This window comes from Pseudopodoces humilis, chromosome 11 (assembly GCF_049639895.1).
Source record: "Pseudopodoces humilis isolate 2021_Gansu_Grassland_sample_001 chromosome 11, ASM4963989v1, whole genome shotgun sequence".
In the NCBI taxonomy this organism is placed as follows: Eukaryota; Metazoa; Chordata; class Aves; order Passeriformes; family Paridae; genus Pseudopodoces; species Pseudopodoces humilis.
Window position 1 is genome coordinate 11,133,232 of NC_142210.1, and position 20,882 is coordinate 11,154,113.

At 37.7% G+C, this 20,882-nt stretch overlaps 1 protein-coding gene across 5 annotated transcripts in view; it reads right to left on the reverse strand.

Moving 5' to 3' along the window:
• Nucleotides 1-20,882, reverse strand: part of SLC9A9 (solute carrier family 9 member A9) — a 175,630-nt gene that overhangs the window by 115,959 nt on the left and 38,789 nt on the right. For all 5 annotated transcript variants that reach the window (XM_005527073.3, XM_088061093.1, XM_014256202.2 and 2 more), the window contains exon 6: nt 14,451-14,556. In XM_005527073.3, the coding sequence (XP_005527130.1) occupies nt 14,451-14,556 (106 nt within the window). The remainder of the gene's footprint in view (nt 1-14,450; nt 14,557-20,882) is intronic.

Here is a 20,882-nt window from a genome sequence, read left to right on the forward strand (position 1 = left end):
TTCTTCATTATTCACATCTGTGTTACCTTTCAATTTTTTACTTGTGAGCCACTCATCTTCAAAGTTACTTAAAGAGTTGAAAAATATTTATCAGAAACATTTACACAACCTTCCCTTTATGTGACAGCTCTTCTCATTAGTGCAGGGTGATGAGACCCTGGAATAAGGATTTTCTGTGAAAATGATATCTCTCTTGAAAGCCAAAAATGGAATTAATGTGCAATTGCAAGTGTTCTGTCAGCATAAGCAAGAGTTTAGTGTGCTCCTGGAGGCCTAATTTGATCCACGCCTCAGGTTTATTTGTACAAAAGTGGGAGAATGTGATACTATGGGACTTTATTTACTCTACAAACAGAGTGCAAAGAATAAAACAGCAGAGCAAATTCACAAGACACTGACTGATGTGTCCATAAGGGGTAGGGAAGGTGACTACTGGAAGAATGGGTAGTCTCACTTAACCCTCCGTTTTCCTACTAAAATTTTTGGGATAACTCAAGGATGAGGTATCAAAGCCTGTCAACTATTCTTGTCTTTCACAGTGACTTCACTCCTGCAAACAAATTTTACATTTATCTATGTCAATTGAACTCCACCTGCCTGTTGATAAAATGATGTGGGCTGACGGTTGCCTGCACGGAGCGTTAGAATGCTGCAGCAGATTACCAGGAAATCACTGTGATTTACTGTCATTCTGCTCTAAAGGAGAAACTGCCTCAAATTACCCTTACAGTGATGAGCATTTGTAGTAACTCCACTGATTCAGTGCAGTTGGTAAAGATGTGCAATGGTGTTGCAAAAAAAAGCAGAATATCACCCAAACACTTTAAAGGTTTTAAGCAGCTTGGTTAGCCATGAAAAATCCTTTGCTCTTATGGGCAAATAGCAGAGATTAAATGGAAACAGTTTCCACTAAATCTTTATTAAATAGTAATTTTTCTTATAATCAGCCCATGCTTTTGTTCAGGAGCAGTTTAAGACTGAAATAACAACAAATGATGTATGTTTCATGCCAGACAGTATTCCCTTCATTTAGGCTTTGACTCATTCTCATAATGCTGCAGAAGAACTCATGAGCTCTGTGAAATACCCAGGGATGAACAGCAGCATTTCCTTTGTCATAACAGCTGCTCCTTATCCTTCACAAATGCATTGTCATACTCACTTCACCCTCCTCCAGGCTTTAAACCAACTTGTCCCTGAGATTTAGCTGGTGTAAACAGTACTACAACACACTTTAGTCTTCTCTGAAATCCCCTTGAATGAATTTGAACAAAGGGATAGTACCACATTGCTTAGCTGATCAATGGAAGAGCAGATACAGCAGGTTCTTGTTTAATATTCAAAGGACTTTTTTCTTCTGTGACCTCTGCTTATGTAAATCTGATGTGTTCAAGCGTGGTGCACCCCATGTCTTTTCACAGCCAACATTCTGAATGGTGAGGGAGCCTGTCTGCACAAGATGATCCGACCTCAGTCCTGACTTGGACTTGACCTAACCTTGAGGTTGGTGCCAAGCATCCCTCTTTAGCCACATTTTACTCAGGAAAACAGCTCCTTTCTCTCAGGTAAAACAGTACAGGGCAGGGGATGTGAAGGGCAGGACAGTTCACTTGGAACTCTTTTGTTAGCACTGCAAGCTGCCTGTGGAGTTTTCCTCTGCATTCGTCATTAGCACTCCTCAAGGATGGCTCACATCATTTCTTCCCCCAGTGAAGACACACCCTGTGTTCTCAGTTGTCTGTTTCTGTGCTGCAGTTGAGAACATAGCTGCTGTGGGAATGGCATTTTCAGAGCCCCATACCCCTATCGATTTTTTCTGTGTACCCACCAAACAGCTGATAATTTTTGCTTCTTGCTAATCTGGATTTGAGATGAGCCAGTAATCTAAAGAAGAAAATCTTTTTAATCTCCTGAGCTGTTCAATCCCACCTACATTTCATTATTGAAAATATTTTCTGTATTTTTCTTTTAAAAAATGGAACAGCTAGGGAAAAATGACTTGGGCATTGTCTGAATGAAATGCTAGCCTACCTGATAACAAAGCTTCTCTCACAAATATTAGTTCCACTTCTATTGCTTTATAATAAATGGTTGCAGCTGTTGCCATGGAAATTTTAATTTTTAAAAATGTATCCAACTGCAGACAAGAAATACAGCTGTCCTTGTGAGAAAGTCTAAAATAAATCCAGATGTGAATTGTATGATCTAGTGCTGGCAGTAATGTTACATGTTTTGTTTTCTTGATATACTGGAGCTGAGGATAGGGATTTAGGGATATTCTGAATTGTAAGTCTCTGTTTCTGATCCAAATATAGCAAATAAACAGAACCTTAGGGAAAGGCATTTCTCTTGCTGGAAAAGCTGGTCAGCCTTGCATAGAGAATGGCAGTAATATTCCTGTAGGAGGAAGGTGGGCCTCAAGCTCTCCTTCATCTTTCTGCTAGTATGCTAATATTTTGTATTTTACAGCTTATAAAAAGAAAAATCCCAGCCATGGTAGAAATCTTAGAATTGCAATATTACCTATTGTTTGCTACCTTATCACTCTATAGCCTGAAGTTCTTTAACCTGTTATACCTTTAATATTAGAATATTAAAACAAAATTACTGGACAGTGCTCTACAAAGAAAGCATAATCCAACAAGTCCCAGTATCATGTACTAATATTCATCCTCTGGAAAAATCCACTGTGCTGGGAAGGTAAATAGCCCACGTAAGTCTCTTTTGGAAAAAATATTTAAAGATAGAATTTCTAAGAAGGTGATAGAAGGATAGGTCCAGACTTATTTGGAAGTGAACTTTGCCTCTGGTAAATGCTGACTGAAAAGCAATAGCTCAAAGCACGAGCAGAGAGGTGTTTAGAGGCAGCCTGTGCAGTCTGACAGGGAATGGGACTCGGGCAGATGGGCTGAGAGGCGGCTTTGCATCTGTCTTGTGCCTTTTCTCCTTGCCTTGGAACTGTAAAGGCTGCTCTGTCTGAAGCCCTTCTAAACTGTAGCTGGCTCTCCACAGCCCTGGGGGTTCATTTCAGCAGCTTGGGGCTGCTGAGGACAGGGACAGGGCTGCTGAACCTTGTGGAAATTGGTTCGCTCAAGCGTAAAGTCAGTGCTGGTTACGGTACCTGCCGATACCTCTTGGCAATCTGGAGGATTACTGGACTTCACTCATGGTAAAATTAAACAAAGACATGGAATCACCACTTAGGTGGGGAAGTTGATGTGGATAGAATTTCAGCCCCAAATTCTAAGACAATCAAAACAGTAAAACATTCTTTTTATCCTCAAGGATTACAGCAAGAGAAAACAAGAAAACACACACAAATACACACTCAAACACTCACCCTGTTTCTCTGACTTCCATCTTTGGGAACATTTTACTCAAAATTATTCTAAGTCTGTACTTTATCTTTTGTACAGGAGTTTTGAATGATAAGTCACCTTTAAGCCTTGCTATCTAAACATATGCCACTTGGAGGAAATCTAAAAGTTAATGGGAATCTTGAAAATAATCTGGATAATTAAATCCTACACATCCAGATTTCCTAGATATAAATCACTTAATCAAAGTGACCTAATACCAAATATACTGGATAGGAGGTTTTGCCTTGATAAAATGAATTATTTGTAAGTACACATGCTAAGGCTTTTGGACACACAGCTTCCAGCTGATCATGAATTATTCCTCAGTGCTAAGATTGAAAGAGTTAAGGAACATTTTCCTTTGTTAAAATTAAGGTATATGCTATTGGCCTATCCAATGCACTGTGAAAAACCTCGCAGAAATGACAGGCAGCCAAACAGATAATTTTTCTTTCTGGCTTTGTAAAGACTCCATTGATTTATGGATAAACATGTAGTGTAACACATTAATTTCCACCACTTAGTTTAAAAATAAATACTTTCCCTAGTCAGGAAGTTCTGTGAGGCTTAAACACAGCTATTAATAAGAGAAAAATAATTCTGCCTAGCTTCATTACCCTCATAATTACTAGAATGCAGGAGTCTTGCCTCAGAAACTTTTGCATTCTCTTCACTCTAACAATGTACAATTAAAACACTCTCCAAGCTATGGACTAGGTCCTGCTAATGCTAGAAATGGAATGTAAAACTGTGAACATCCTATAATGAGAGTTTAGAAATACCTTTCACCTTACTCTCTAGGAATAAAAGTACTGTAATAAAGAAGAGGTACACTGTTAAATGGTTCAGGAGGCTGAACATTTCTTCAGGAATATTTTCATCTAGCTGTAACCTTCTCCCAGTGTGTGTGAAGCAGGGAACAGCAGCCTGCTAGGCACTCCATTATTCTCATTTCTCTCACTATCGCTTCTGGCTGTGCTTGCTACAGATCAGTAGAACAAGGTGGAAAGAAAAATGGTTTGATTTCTTTTAATTGAAAATAAAGTAAACATTCAGTGAATGGGGATACAAAATTAAAATGCTTTAAAAGTCTAAAGAACTATATCATTTTTGTGAGATTTTGTAATGGAGAAATTACTAATGGAAAAATGTGAATATCAGCTTATTCAATGTATTGTTGAGATACTGTTTTGTTCAAAGTTTTAATCATATTTAAACCTTCCTTTTCAAAATCCAAATTCTAATGTCACTATGTCTTCCCAGAAATGTGCTGAAATTTCATTAGGAATCCAAATAACATACACATATATGCACATTGCATTCAGAATACGTAGATCATTATAATAAGCAATTAGTTAGGGAACATCAAAGTTCCAAATGCATTAAGAGCAAACTGATAAAAAGGCTGGATGTCTTTCCTTGGTATAATGGTCTTCACAGGGAGTGTTCAGAAGTCCCAGTGCCCTGAACACAGTAGAAATGAACCAGCTCTGTCACACTGAGCTCTCTCAGGGCCACTTGCACAACTGCTGCCCTGAGTGTTTTCTGTCTCTGTCACAGCTTGTGCCTTTGCCAAAATGTCACCATTGAGATTACATTGCCATGTTGCATTTGTAATTTCCAGATGATTTTTTTTTCTTTCTCTCTCTCTTTTTTTTTTCCCCTCTCTAAATGGCATTCTACAGAGCCATTATAGGGAGAATACCTCTGTGCTTATCTTGGGCAGAAACCTTACAACCACATAATTACAAAGCTTTCTCACTGTACCACTTTGAAATTCAGACTTGTCATTTCCAAGGGGAGGAAAGAGGAAATTACCCATCTGTTTCCTACAAATCTTTCACCCTTGTGAAAATGTGACAAAATTATGCAAATTTTTAAAGGTTTCTGAAATGTTTAGTTGACAAATCTCAGTGGAGATCTGATAAACTTAATAAACTAAAAAACTTCCAAGATCTCATCTTTCAGGCGTGTACCATCTAAAACTTAAATATGTGGGTTTTTTTCCCCTGCAACTGCTGGTCCCCTGACTCAGCCAGCTGCTGTCCCCAGGCTTCAGAACTGACTATCACATCACCCCTCTTGTCCTCATTACCTCCTCTGTCTGTCACAATGTAATAAGAAGGATAGTGAGGAGGTGCTTGCACCAGAAATGAAGTCAGGGTCTCTCTTGGCTTTAGGGTATGAAGAAGGTTGGAGTTTACAGTCCCAGATTATCTCTAGAAATAATAGAATAGAAATTTCTTTTTATCTCACGTGGGAGACCTAGGGATTGGTGAGTGCCACAGAAGTGGTGGAGCTGGTCATGCAGTTCAGGGCAAGAGCGAGATGGAGATGGTGACCATTGCCTTGTGAAAAAAGAAAGGAGAGAGAAAGATTGAGACCAACACAAAAGCAAGTGGAAACAAGGAGAGAGTGGAGCTCTGTAACCATTGGAATAAATTCTAAGAATAGAAATTTGCTGAGTCTCATCATTTAAGTAGCTGTGAAGTGCAGTAACTAGAAGTTTGCAGCCACTCCTGCTGTGCCTGGCACTGAAGGAAGGCAGCTGATGCTACTGTTATCAATTATTCTCTTTGCTCGAGTGACAAATGTATATCCTGAAACCATTAAAGTTTCTACTCCAAAAGGTGAAACATGCACAGTGAAATGATGTCTTGGGTATGGGGGGGGGGGTGGGGTGGGATTTATGTGTATGAAGAAATAAAAATAAGGTGCCTCTCAATTCCTCCTTTGTAAGATATGAAAATTTTTGGTCATTATATGACTTTTGAGTATTTGATAACATTTGCAATATTTTGATGTGCTTTATGGACAGTTCCCCATGCACACAGAAACATATATATTTGTACATATGCACATGCAAAAGAATTTCATGGAGAGTTATGTCAGTTCTAAGAGCCTCAGTAGCTTAAGGATTTGAGCCTTAAAAGGCCAAGGCTTGCAGGAGGAAGCAGTTTACCTGATCTTGTTGGTAAAAAAAAAATGCTTAGAGCAGGTCAGAATGATGAAATTCAAGTTGAATTGTAGAGCAGAGCATCTGGAGGGGTTCACAGAGGGATCACAAGAGACATCAGTCTTTCCTGTGTTCCTGGGCAGCCACTGGAAATAGTCCATTCTCCCACAGCAGGAATGGGTTCTTTGTTCATGTAATCATAACCTGATCTCCAAGGAATAACGGAATTTTTATGGAGTATCTTGTTGTGACCAATTCTGTGTCTCTCTGAGATAGCTGTGCTCTCCAGTGCTGTATTTCTGGGAAGGATTTGGGCAGTGAATAGGAATTGGTGGCTACCCCTCAAATGAAATGGCAGAAAGGACTCCCTCACCTTTCTGACACACACTCTGTCTCCTCTGGAGGAGACATGATATGTATGTTAATTTATTGCAAGAGCCAGACAGACTCTTACATACAGTACTGCATCCAGAGAGGATGAAATGCACTATCTTTTGGAACATTTCAAGGGAAATAATATCAATACTATCATTTTAAACTAAAAGGAAGTTGTCTCTGTAAGTAGAATTAGACTCTGTATGTAATTATCTTGCTCTCAGGAAATATCTGTCTTATTCACTAGAGAAAGGTTGTTTGGACAAGAAAAAACATCTGGAAGAGCTCAAAAACCAGGCTGACTCATACTGGTCCAGGGTGTACTTCAGTTCTGAAGAGTTCCCAATAGAAATTTTTGAAATGAAGAAGCTTTGATGTCGGTTTGGTCATTTATAGGGGAAGTGTAGCTAAATAATTGCCACTTAGGTGTGCTTTGCAAGGACTGCAAACAGCCTTCTTAATTCTGAACTTAAAACTTACCTGTCTGTTTGTGTATAAGTGGACAGAGATACCTGCAGCTACTCTGATTTGATTGGGTCTGACAAGTACAGACATTCCCAGCTGATTGGAGTTAAGCTATATCTTCATGCATCCCTCAGGGCAATCTCCATAACACTGCTCACTGAAATCTACTCTAGCTTAGCAGTCTGCAACTGAAGGCTGCCTGTTCAAATAAATTGCACAGACAAGCCAGTGTCAATTAGAGAACTGTGGTGGGCTGACCCTGGCTGGGTGACAGGTGCCCACCCAGCCACTCCATCTCTCCCTCTTCTGCAGGATGGGGTGGGAAGGAGAAAATAGGATAGAAAAATTCTCAGGAGTGAAGATAAAGGCACATTAGCAAAAGTTGTGTGTGACAGCAAAGGAAAACAGAAATTTTATTCTCTGCTTCCCATTGGTGGGTGATGCCAGCCACATACGTGGAGCTGTTGCTCTGGAATATAAATGCAGTAACATTTATCTGCCCCTATCTCCTTCCTCTGAGCTTTTATTGCTGAGTACATCACATGGTATGGAATATCCCTTTGGTCACTTTGGGTCAGGTGTCCTGGCTGTGTCCTCTCCCAGGTCTGTCCACCTCCTACCACTGGGATGCTGGAGAGACTGTGCTGCTGCTGGGGCAGCACTGCTCAGCTGCAGCCAAAACCCTGCTGAGTTATCTGCACCCATCCAGCTCCCAGAGCAAAGCACAGCTCTGGGACGGCTGCTGGGGAAATGAACTCCAGCTCAGACACACCCAGCACAGAGAGTAAGACATATATTAATATATTAGCATATATTAACTAGATTCTAAATAAAATTTCAATATGGCACTAATATTGGAAAAAGGGATATGAAATACTGAAATGTGAAAAAAAAAATGAGGAGTGAGAATTACCTTCTGAAAATATCCTGTTCTGAGTGCCCATTTTTATACTGAAATTCCAGCTTTAACAAGCATTACAGAAATTCAACAGCATTTTTTCCTCTTATTTAAGCATAACACTGGTCTGTACAGTAAAGCTCATGGAAGAAAAAAGAAAGAAGTTTTATTAAGCAAGGATACAAACATTTTATGTAGGATTTCCTCTATTCTGGGAAAGAAGCTCTTTTAAAGTTCCTACTAATAGCAAGTTTGGTTAGTTTCCCAGTGCTCACATCTCCTGTTCCAGATGGTCAGTGACGTGAAACTCTAATTATCATCAACAAAATAAGCTGGGACTAAACCCTTCCTCAAAGGTAAAAAGAGCAGATGGACAACCATAATTTCATTATTATAGAAATAATAGAGAAAAAGGACTCCTCATCTACATTCTAAAATCACTCACTAATGTGTCACACAATTTACTCCTTGCTCTATTAATATATAAATTACTCTGTTATTTGACTGTTTGAATGGCTGCTTGGTATAGAAATACTTTCCAGCAATATTGGGAATAGTAGCCAAATTCATCTTGTCTAAGGGGAACCAGTAAGTGAAATGATTGGGCTGAGCTTCCATCCAAAATATAGCTCGCTTTCAGGTTTTCAGGAGATTCTACATTATTTTCCTCCACAATGTTGCAGACATCCCTTCTCCGGAACCTTTGTGGGAATAAAATCACAAGTAACATTTATCTGGAATGAGGCAAGGCCTGTATCCAGAGATCCAGCCAGTCATTTGTCCAGAATTGTAGCTCACAGACATTGAAATCCCTAAATATTTGTCAAGGATACGAGGTCATGCAGGTCAGTACTATGGAGCTTCTCTCCTTATGTCTGTTGGGTTCCAGTGCTGATTTTTGAGTTGATTTCTAGGTCAGGTTTTGCAAAGACAGCCCCTCATCTAAACCTGCCACTGCTCAAACTGGGCTCATACAGGTCCCAGTCCCTTCAGGGCTGCCAAACCACTCAAGACAAAGACAGCTGCAAAGAGTGGGGCTGGGAGCACTCCTTGTATTTCTGGCAGAATCTCATTCCTTCTCTGAATTCAGATTCACTGCCTGATTGCAGCATATCACTCTTTAGAATTGGCTCTCCTAATTCCTATTCTGTTGCCAGTTTTCTACAGTTCAGGAGCAGACTTTGATGTACTACTTCAGGATTTCAACATAGACATTCATAACAAAACAATATAAAACTGCAAAATTGCATCAGAGAAAGAAAATCAGGTTTTCCTCTGCATCTCTGTGAGTAAACAAGCTTTTCTTCCCTCTAAAGAGTCCTAGCTACAGGTTTATGTATCACTGTCATGATCTGTAGTTACACAATGGGCTTTATCTTTGTTTCTTGCTTCTTTTTCCTAGCCATACCTTCACAATGTCCATTTGTTACTTCCACCACCTCATTTTCTTACATCTTCATTTCACCATCTCTTCTCACCTATGAAATCTATTTCCTTTAAACAGGAAAATGCTGCATGTGTTGATACTTTTTATCTTTCTGTCACCTGTCTGATGGCACAGGTGCTTTTATTTCCTCTATTTCCTTCCTGGAAAGGCTCTGCGCATACTTTGTACCTTTGTTGGCAAGAAGTGAGGCTTTTATCTTTTGAAAAAGAATTACCTAGGCTGAAGAGCTCTATGTATAGGTACACTAAAGCTATTAGCTGTGTGTACATAAGGGCCCACTTCTGGATGGAAGTGGTTTTTTGCACTATTTCTGTGTACTGACATGCCTAGGATGTGTGAATAACATCTTGCCTGCACTCAGAGACATGTTGAAATAAATAGAACTTAAATTAATTTCGTTTTCACTCCTGTGGCTGAGATGGTATTGTAAAAGACACTAAGAAATTGCATGAATACAGGCTTTTAAAAGTGGCTAAAAATATAAGGGCTGTAGGGAAACCAGCATTCTTTTTTTTATTTTTTTTTCTTATTTGATGACTCAATACTTTTGTCTTTTCCTAATAGTGCCTAACAAATCTCAGCAAGAGGAAGGGGATTCAGAATTCCCTGTTTTCTTAGACTGAGCAAACTCCCAGTTACCTACAGGTGGGGAGGAAACTGAAACAGGATTAGCTTAGAGAAAAGTCTTTGTTTCTTAATTGATACACATGAAACAAAAGATTTTGACACAGTACATATGGAAGCCCACAATGTCACTTTTAAAGGCCACTTTCTGAATATAATTGCAGCTTGTGAGAAAAATATGATGAGAGAACATTCAGATGTCTTTCCTCTGTAAAATTTGTTATTCAATGTGCTCAGGGATCAAAGTGTGGCAAAAACTGTGCAGAATAATGCTTTAAAAATGGAAGGGCAAAGGATCCAAATTAGAGACAGTCCATGACAAAACTAAAAAGAAAAATCTAAGCATAAAGAGAGCTTTACTTCTACTGAGATATGCATCAAGGAGATACCCATCATAACTTTCAAAGCCAGTATTATTCCTGCAACTCCCAGCTCCCAACTTCATTATTCAGCAGCATAGTTACAATATCTGTTCTTGTCCTTTGCAGAAGAGCTGATTTTAATATCACAAGGAAAAACAATCAGAAATTGTGAAAAGTAGGGAAGTAACACTTGTTGATAATGGGCAGTTACCTCACTGGGCCAATGACCACATGAAATACAGACTGAATACAATACTTGTAACTGTATTTGGTGTTTGTCAAATGTCTGTTTCTTCAGTCTCTGATTACATTTCTCACTTGTGTATGCTACCTTCAAGTTTGATGACATAATGACAGAATTAAACCCACTGAAATAATAACATTACAGGTAAACAAGTACCTAAAACCATAAAGGTTTAAAGATTCTTATTAATTTTTTATTTGAGGTCCATTATATCACATAGTTTCTTATATTTTGGAAAGACCTAAACTACACTAAAATTAGTACTATGATGACTGTGCCTACCAGAAAGAATCACCAGTGTGTCAGAAGGAATTCTCTTGTCTGCCTAAGATAATGATAGGAATCACTGTCTGAGAACAGGCAAACTTAGAGGGGGCTCAGCACAAACTGAGCTGAGCTCTGGCTTCTGAGTTATTTCCCCTGGAAATTGATACTGTTTTTCAATAAATTTGTTACCCTTTCAATAAATCTGTTACCTTTGCCATGTTATTTTAGAAAGCCCTATAGAAGCTTCTGCCGAGAAAGACTAGTTTGAGGATGATATTAACTTGTATAAGGTACATCTAGACTAAATATTTTTTAAGCAAAGAAAAGGTACTATGACCTGAGTTGGTATATGTTCATCCTGGAAATATTTAAGAGGAACCATGAAACTACTTTTATCAGGATTTTCCTCAGTGAGTATTCTGGAAAACAAAGTATGTAGGAAATATTTGTGGCATAATTAGTCATATGGGTTTTTCTGGCTAAAAGCAGACATGTTTAATAATCTAATAACTATTGTCTTGTAAGGCTCTGCTATAATTTTTCTTAAATACTTTGAATTCTTGATGTTTATTTTCTGTGAGAATTCTCAAAAGTTTTTATTAAAAGGAGAATTTTATCCCAGTAATAAAAAGTGGTAAGAAACTCTGGAAGTGATTTCTATATGAGAAGGTCCTCGTTGCATCTCCAATGCCCTTGTTTAGAGAGGCCCTTGTGTGTGTGAGCTCTCCCAGATGCACAACAGCTTGTCAGCCTTCCTGCAGCCACTGCTGTCAATTTGAGTCACAGTGATCCCTCCTGCACGGATTATCTTAAAATAGCACACTATAAATGAAATCTTGCAATTATCACAAACACCCAGGTGTTTGGTGGGGCAGGATGGCCAGAGGAGAGCTGTTTAACCTGCCCAGAGAACTTGTGTCCTTGGTTAGTATTTTCCAAGGGCAGTTGGCCACTGTGTGCATACTCTTGCAGCAACACAGCTCTTGTGACTTGCTAAATACGTAGAAAAATGCAGGGGTAGCTGGTCCTGCTGCTGTCCTTCTTAAACTAAATGATAAACAGCACAGAAAAAATAGAGGTTGGAGGGAGAAGCTGAAAGAAAAGATCAATCTAAGCCCTTGTTGGCAGACAGCCACACTGCCTTCACCTTGCCAAATTGCCACCTCCAGCCATAAGGGCCTTCTCTCTTTTCTCTTCCTGCCTCTCGTGCAGTGAGCCACCCCTGCAGACATCATCTTACTTATTCTGTTAGATAATGAAAGACAATGTGTGTTTACATATTCTATTTTTCTGGTTATCATTATGTAGTGTACTAAATGACTTACTATTGCTTTTCCAGATTTGTAAACATTATTCTCACACCTTTTTAAATAGACTTCTATTGCTGTAATTATGAACATGTTGTGTTTGCAGACAAGAATTGTATGGGTTACAGGGAAAAAAATAGCTGTTCTTTTGCAGTGACAGAAAAGCCATTTTCTTCATTTAAACTCAGGTTGGTTTAGTAGGGTGTTAATGACCTGAAGCTGGCAATTTTAACAGTATATCTTCACTTAAAATGCTACAGGAAGATTATGTTGGGTTGCATAAGTATTGTATTTGTGCAGAAGCTGATTATTTAAGCCAGAGAGTAATGAAATGTGAAACTGATGATGCCATGTATTCTCTTCAGTCTCTACAAATTACTATAAAAATCAAAGAATCAGTCACAGTGAATATATTAAAAACCACATAAATTTCCCAGTGACAAGAGATTCTGTAGTAAAGATTTATAATCTCCCATGTAACAAAGAAAATATGAGAAGATGATAGGCTGAGGAGCATAACCTAGACTTGAGTACTGGGAAGAGCAGAGTTTAGAAACTCATGAATCATGTACTGGAATACTGATGGAACTGGAAACTGATGGGACTTTTCTTTTTAGATATGTTCTGCAGTTGAGTTGCTCCTTTGGGAGATCTGTGTGCTTTGGCATCAGGGTGACTGAAAACTAGAGAAACTTAAAACATTCTGGGCTCCCTTGAGTTGATTTGAGCCTCACTGTTCCTGGTCTGGGAACCTTGCACTAACAGATGAAGAGTCTAAATGAGCTGAAGATGTTTAGGTTGTTATTAAACAATGCCAAGGGAGAGAGAAAAATCTCAGACTTATTGCCACCTAGATGCTTTCCAATTCATCAGAATTTAGCTGCTTCAGTGCTTTTCTGTGGGTTCTCACTACCCAGTTCTCTGGTCTTTGCTTACTTTTCCTTTTGTCCATTTTATTATCTGATGTACCAGCTCTCCCAAGTGACACATTCCAGCCCAGTCCCTGGGTGTGACAGCCATGCTGTATCTAATCATGAACTGCTGTGCTCAGACACTTGATAGCATTTGAAAACATTGGTCTTGCTCTGAAAACTGTGAGAGGAGTTTAGTGTAGGCGAGGGTTATTGGACTGATAATTGGAGAATGATAAATTAAATAGTAATACTATTTCTTTTTTTGTATTCTGAAACAAATTTGGGTTTTTTTTGCAACAATTATTATAAGTTGAAACTCCGTGGGGTTTCAGACAAAATATTAAGCTCATTTTTTTAACTACTATGAACTCTTTAAAAGTTTTAGGTTTTTTTCTGAAAGATAGGATAAATCCTATTTTTCTGAAATATAGGAAAAATTTATTAATGGATAAAATCATGTTTTAAGGAGAAAATTGGCGCTGAATTGAGGCTTACTGTGAAGCACCTTCCAAACATTGTGGAGAACTGAATCTGACTTTGCAGTTCTGTTACTTTTAAGATTATCTGAGAGGATTATTTGTATTTCTAGCAAAGCTCTGGGAAGCATGTAATACATGTAGAGTAGAGTAAACTTGAGATCCTGTTAATCATGTACTTAGCATCTGTGTTTTTAGGACAGCACATACTTGTGTGATTTTGGCCCATCATTTGTGATCTGTTTGAGGATTCCTGAGAATAAAGAAGCTGTATATAAATTTAAGATAATATTATCAGCTGAAAGCTCTACCAGCTTCCATAGACAGAAGTAGATAAACAGATACTGTGTACCACTTTGTGGTTTTGATCTTGGAAAATAGATTGCAAAAAATAAAAAGAACCTGTCTAGAATTTTATAGTTGCCCTATGCCCTAGGTGCTCATTTAACATTATTTTTTCAAGATATCTTGTTTAGATGAGAAATCATAATAAATGAAGTTTACAATTTTACAGAATATACTGCTTTCTGGGTTAAAGAACATTAAATAAAAATTGCATTGTAGATATACAGTTGCTGTGAACAATATTGGAATTCTAGTGTTAACAAACCAAGAAAAATTCTAAAATCACATCTTTATAACAAAATCTTCAAATGGTCTAGCTGTACTTGAACAAACTATATCAGTGAGAATGATATCAGTGAATAAAGTTTTAATTATCTCACCAAATAAAGAATGGAGGTGGGTGTAACTTACTGTGTCAGCACAATAGCCACAGCATCATTTAGGACACTCTCTCCAAACAGGAGTGTGTATAAATCTGTATCCACATTCAGCTCATGGAAAATAGCAAGGACTGTCACTGTATGGAAAGAAAGCAAAGTGAGTTGTTATTTTTGTATTCTTCTGGCAATTCAAGAAATAAAGCAATGTTAGAATACTGGTTTTGAGAAGCCCAGTCCTATGCATTGCCTAAGTGGATAAAAATGAGTTAAGAAGGATCAACCAGAATATGTAAGATCCTTAAATTCATCAAGCCCATGAGTTTTGCTGCTTCAGCTGAGTTAGGAAGAAGCTTTCCCTCTCACACAGAGAATCCTACAGAAATGAAAATGTCACAGCATGTTTCAGTGTGCATAAAGCACCGTGATCTTGTGACCACAGAGGAATAAGGATGCTGAAAAGAGTTGGGTTTTACTGTGGATTTTGTGTGATAAGTAGGGGTTTACCTGTTTTAAGAAGGATATAATAACACTTATCCATCTGCTACACATGTTCACTAAGGAATGTGCAGCATAACCACGGGTGCTGCCCGACGCTCAACAAGGATGTAGCTCATGGGTAACCACGAAGTCTCTGACCCAACCCAGGATATTTGACACCTATAACCCATTCTAAGGCTCCTTCAGCATAGCACTGGTCTAAGTTCTTTACTTCTCCCTGAGTTATACCCTATATTTGATTTTCAGTTTACCAATGCAAGAGAAAAAATAGAGTGTGGTGAATTTAAATTGAAGGTGAGCAATTTAGATACACATCCTCAGGAGTATTTAGACATTTAGTTCATATTCAGGTAATTAAGTCCTGTAGATATTAACTTAGGCCTTCTCTGTTTTTCGCTCTTCCCTGCAGAAAGGGGCTCACAGTCCTTCCTATGGCCTATCCTGCACTTCATAATCTCCAGCTGAAGAAGGCTGTCTATGTTCTGTGTAGGTATTATTTGAATTCTTATTATTCTTATTATTTTCTCTTTGCATAGAAAAAACAGAGCTTTCTAATTTCAAACAGAATTTAATGTAAAGATCCTCAATTATTTGTCTGGTTAAAAATGAAATGGTAACTCACTGCTTCACTGGTGAGCATTCTAGTACATAACTGTGCAATTCGCTCAGTCCTCATAGGCCAGGAATCCCAAAGATTAAGAGTGCTTCTGGGATGCCAAGTTCACATCTGACATTTTAGAAATAAAAATGATATACTTTTACATTTACATGACAGCTGAAAATTCATACAAAAGCATGACCAGCTGATTATTCTTTGTCTTAATAATATTTCTTGGAACTTTGAAAGCACTGCTTCTAAGATTTTCTAAATGGCACTTAAATAGCTATGTAATCTCAAAATCAGTTTATAAACCCAAAATAGATTCTCAGTTTTCCTGTGAAATTTTATGTTAGAGTGAACTCTGTTGATGTGTTATCTCTGAAGAATTTTGGAAGTGTTATTCTACAGAAGACAATTTAGGAGATGTGTGTAGTTGAACATTTGCTGATGAAGCTGTATTTAAATTAGCTAGTTATATTTAACCATCCTGGTAACCTCACCCATCTACTCCCACTGCAGTTATAATTTAAACTAGGAAAAGAGTTCTTTCCCTAGAATAGCTCAAAGGTGTAGGCAGAAGCTTTATTGACAGAAGATATTTTCTTCTTTCACCAACAGCTATATTCAGGTTTTTGCCTGATTAGCAATGCTGACTTAATGTGCTAAATGGGGACTCAGTTTAGTCTCCTGCTCTCTAATGTCATTGGCAAAAAAACAGACTTGTTTGCTAAAACTATTTGCCACTTTCAGCTTTTGCTTATTAGCTAATTAGTTTGGGCTCTTGTTAATAGTCCCTGTGATAATGATAGAAGGAAAAGAAAACAGTAATCAAAGTCCAATGTACTGCTGGGGTGTGTGTAGCAGGCCAAGCCAATTAGACAGATGCCTACACATTCCTCTCCTTCCTCTTGCCTCCTAAGTAATCAACTTTCTCTCCTTGCTTTCTTTCCCAACTCTACCCCAAAAATATGACTTTAATCTTTTCAAATTAAAGCAAAATAATAAAGCAAGCGATGCAGTAATGCATCAATTGCTTCTTCTGGGAGAATCTCCCCAGTTCACCGAGTTCTCAGAAAGTATCTTCCATTTCAAATGTTTTCCCATTTCCAGGGGAGGTTATTGGATCTTCTTTACCTGTCCCTGACTGAAGGGTCCTGGTCTCTGCTCTGTCCCTCTGCTTGTCTGGCCCAAGGCAGAGCAAACTTCAGCCCTACCACTGCTGATAGATATTTATCTGATTTGTTTTTGAAGAACTGAAATGATGCTGGTTCCACAAATCCCAAAGGAGTCTAACTTGCTCTTCAGTATTCATACAATTTATAAATGCAATTATTCCTGAATCATGTCTAACCCAAATCTCCCCTCCTGCTTTTCAAGTCTGCAATTTCCATTCCTAGCCTAATGAGAAACAAAAATTTGTCATCTTTATTCTGATTTTCTTTCAGCAGAATTTGTCTAGTCAAAGGCTCATTTGCCATACATCTCCTCCCTAAAAAGACTCACTTCTTTCAATCTCCTCCTTTTAGTAATGTTTCCTTGCCCTCTAATCAGCTCATATCTTTCCTGAAATACAGTGCCTAAAACCAGATTGATAAAATGCTGTAGAACATGTTAATAAATCCTGTTTTCCTTTTTTTTTTTTTGCTATGTATTGGTACTTACGACTCATTTTCATATTTTGTAAACTTGAAATAATTTTCAGAAGTGAATGCTCACTTCTTATCTGCTATCTATGAAGATGCTTTTTTTCAAGTGTACCATTTATCCTTGTCTATTTTAAATCATTACAGGAATCACATTGAGCTCTATCCATGCCTTTCAAAATGTTTGCAATCTCCTTTCAGCAGAATATTGTACAATAAAGAAACACTCTGTGTTGCATTGGCCAACGCATTAATGAAAATTATAAATTGTATCTGTACAAGAACAGAGATCTGCAGGATCTTTAGCACATCCACCCTGTTTAAGAGCTCCAGGAAACATTTCTACCTTGTTTTGACCACCACAGTCTAGGCACTTCCCCATGATCACATTTGCCTTCATTAATTATGAGAATCTTTGGGCATAGGTCAGAATGGACACATCAAAAGGGATGTGATACTCTGCTGTATAAGAAAGTTAATTAAAGTTATTGAATAGCATTACACAATACTGCTCTAGGACTAGTCATCATGTCCAACGAGTCACATCATATTTTGTCTAAGGGATGACTTTAAAACTCAAGGGAAATAATTTAAAAATAATATACTTACTAAAATAATTATTATATTAAAAATAATATAGTTATACCAAGTTACTTATACTAAGTAACATGTCTAGTCTGCGAGAACTTTGATATCTAAGTGAAGACTGTAAATGCTGCACTGCTGTCAGCTTGGGCCCTAGCTTTCTGAAGGCACTGCTGAGGAACAGTAAGTAGGGCTTGGTTTTTATGTGGTAACTACTCAAAAATTTGTATAATTCATTAGATACAGTATGTATTATAAAAATACCAAACTACTTTTCATTAAAGTACACATCTCATTTCAATGTAAGCATGAGGACAGAAAGAGAGGCAGATGAAGAACTGGCTGCAAGGTCATTGGAGGAGTACCAACACTTTTTGTGGCAGTAGGAAACAGACACCAGCAGAAATAACATGTACCAGAGCTGCTGACTCAGAAAGGGTTGTGAACTTCAGTTAAAAATTCAGTGATGGGAAGCAGGAAATAGTGAGGCATCTAAGATTTGCACAGTATTTATGCCAACAGAAGTCTGATTCACTTCTTCCTTGACTTTATGGGCTGAGGTAACATCTGTCACATGCTAAGCCCAACATGATTTCAGTGGTACCCAAGTCATAAGAAGTGTTTGTGGAGCTGTGAAAGGTGTCTTTTGACAAATGTAGAAAGAAATTGGCTTGTTATAGATCCCTGTAAAAAGTATATATAACTGAAAAATCACCAAACTACAATAATTCCTGTGCTAACTGTATCCAATGCTACTTTGCTGTTACTTTTAAAAGAATAGGGAAACAAAAAATAAATTACATTATTATATAAGGTACTGGTATTATTTTGCTTCAGTTTTCCAACTAGAACTATGAATATCTTTCATAGCTCATGGGCCTAAATTGTTTTAGGAGTGCAGTATCAATTGGGAAGAAAATAAAATTAGAGAAATCTTTTATTTCCTATTGACTTTGTCTAAAAATAAAGATTCCAGTTTGAATTATAGCGTTCTTTCCCTATTAATAAGTCACAGCACTCACAGACCAGTGGTGAATAAGAAGAAAGCAGACATATATTTTAATTAAAAACACATTTATAAACTGTCTTACATAACGAGCACTTGAAATGCGTTACCTTCTATTTATAAATTACGCTTCTTAATGCAAAATCCTTCGATTTTACGAGAAACAGAAAATGCTCTTTCTGATAAATATCCAGTTTTATCAATAACAAGAGCAATGCAACCCACAGCTCCTGTTCAGCTGTAACCATAGTAACTTCAAATAGGGAAGAGCCTTGTGATTGTCAATGTGACCAAAGGTAAGGGAGTTCATGTAGCTCAGAAATAGCTGTGCTTCAGCAAACCCTGTGAAGGTAAATCTGTTTTCTATACTTGAAATATCAAAAGTTAGAAAAAAAAACAAAAGGAAGGGCTAAAGGTATGTGAAATGTCTTTGCACGGGAAGGTCGTTGCCCAGAACATGCTAATAGCAGCGGCCCTGGAGTTGCTGGTGTATTTTTGGTGACTGAGGCAGAGGTCCCATCTTTACATCCCTGTGCCAGGACTGTTCTGTTCATTATTCCCTTACAGCCACTGGCAGCCTGTCAGTCACAGAGGACAGCTGGGTCACAATTCCCTCGTGTGCAGTGTCACTCTGCAGTCTCTGGTGGCAGCGCCTTTCCCTGGCTCACTGCTGCTCTCAGGAGCAGCACCCCAGAGAACAAGGGAGAGCTGCCCTGTCACCTTGGGAGTGACCACAGCAAAACACTCCCAGAATCAGGGTGCATTAGAAACCAAATCCCAGTATTAATGCAAGGACACCCTTTCAGCAGTGAAACCGGGTTTCACTGCTTTTTGTGCTGTTTTATGCAATGAAACAATAAGATCTGATTTCCTTGACAATGTGATAAATTATGCCTATTGATCAGAATAAGGGAAAATGTAAATACAGGTCTCATGTTTTAAATCAAAGAATAATGAAGGGATAATTTGGGAATTTTAAAATTCTACTTCTCAAAATTTAACCTCTCACCTGAATTCTTAAAATGAGAAACTTTCTCTACTGAAAATGAAAATTTATTGGAAGGAGATGTTCTCTGTAAGATGAATTATGTGGTTGAGAGTAACCTTGTTTTGTCCCTGAAGTTTCTAACTGTCCTTTCTAGAGACATGGAAGTTTTTTGAGGCATCACGAAGTATTGTGGATATTTAAGGATCGCAGTCTATAATGCAAAACACAGTCCCAAGTCTATCCAGTAGTAAATTAATTTCTTAGTCTTATTTCAAGTGCTAGTTTTCTGTGTAAGAGAACACACAGCATATAAGAGTAATTCTTCTGAATTATTTTTATGCCAAAATACTAGATGAAAAACCTTAAGATAAACTTCAGAACTAAAACCTAGAGAGTGATGTGACATTATTTCCTTCTTCTTAACAATACTAAAAAATTTTGCCTGGCATATGTTTGTTTACTGCCCCAAAAGTAAAAGTATTTATTTAACATGTAAACACCTACCAGCCATCTTTGCTATCACAAATAAGGAGCTCAATCAAACCAACTTCTGTCAAGTCAACAGATCAGTTTTTATCATCTTTTGAGACTTAATTGCTTTCCATAGCCAAGGGAAATTAAATCTCTTTTTGAAATGAGTTTATAATCCTGCACAGTGAAGAATTAAATGAAAAATCATGAAGCAAATCTGACAGGAATTTATTATTTCATCTTAAGACTAATTTATTGTTGATAACACTAACAACATTTTACTAAAGTTTTCTTAAAAAAACCCCAAATGAACCCTAGTTACCACAGATAAAATATTTCTACTGATTATTTTATGCCCTAATATGTATCAGTCCTCTAGGGAACCATATTTTTTTTAACTGATTTTGGAATGCCAGTGAGCTCTTTACATGCTTGTACACTTCTATAATTCACTAGCAAATCCTACAACACAATGAAATATTTTCAGCAGTGTTGACCATTTAATTAATGAATAACTTAATTCAAAATTCTCTTAAGTCTTTGATGGGTTGAAATTTATGAAGAAGATTAATGAACACACAAAACAACTTAGAATATTGTGAATGATATCAGAGGGAGCAAGACTGAACATTAAAAAACTCTTGGATGTGCACAGACACTATATAAGCAGA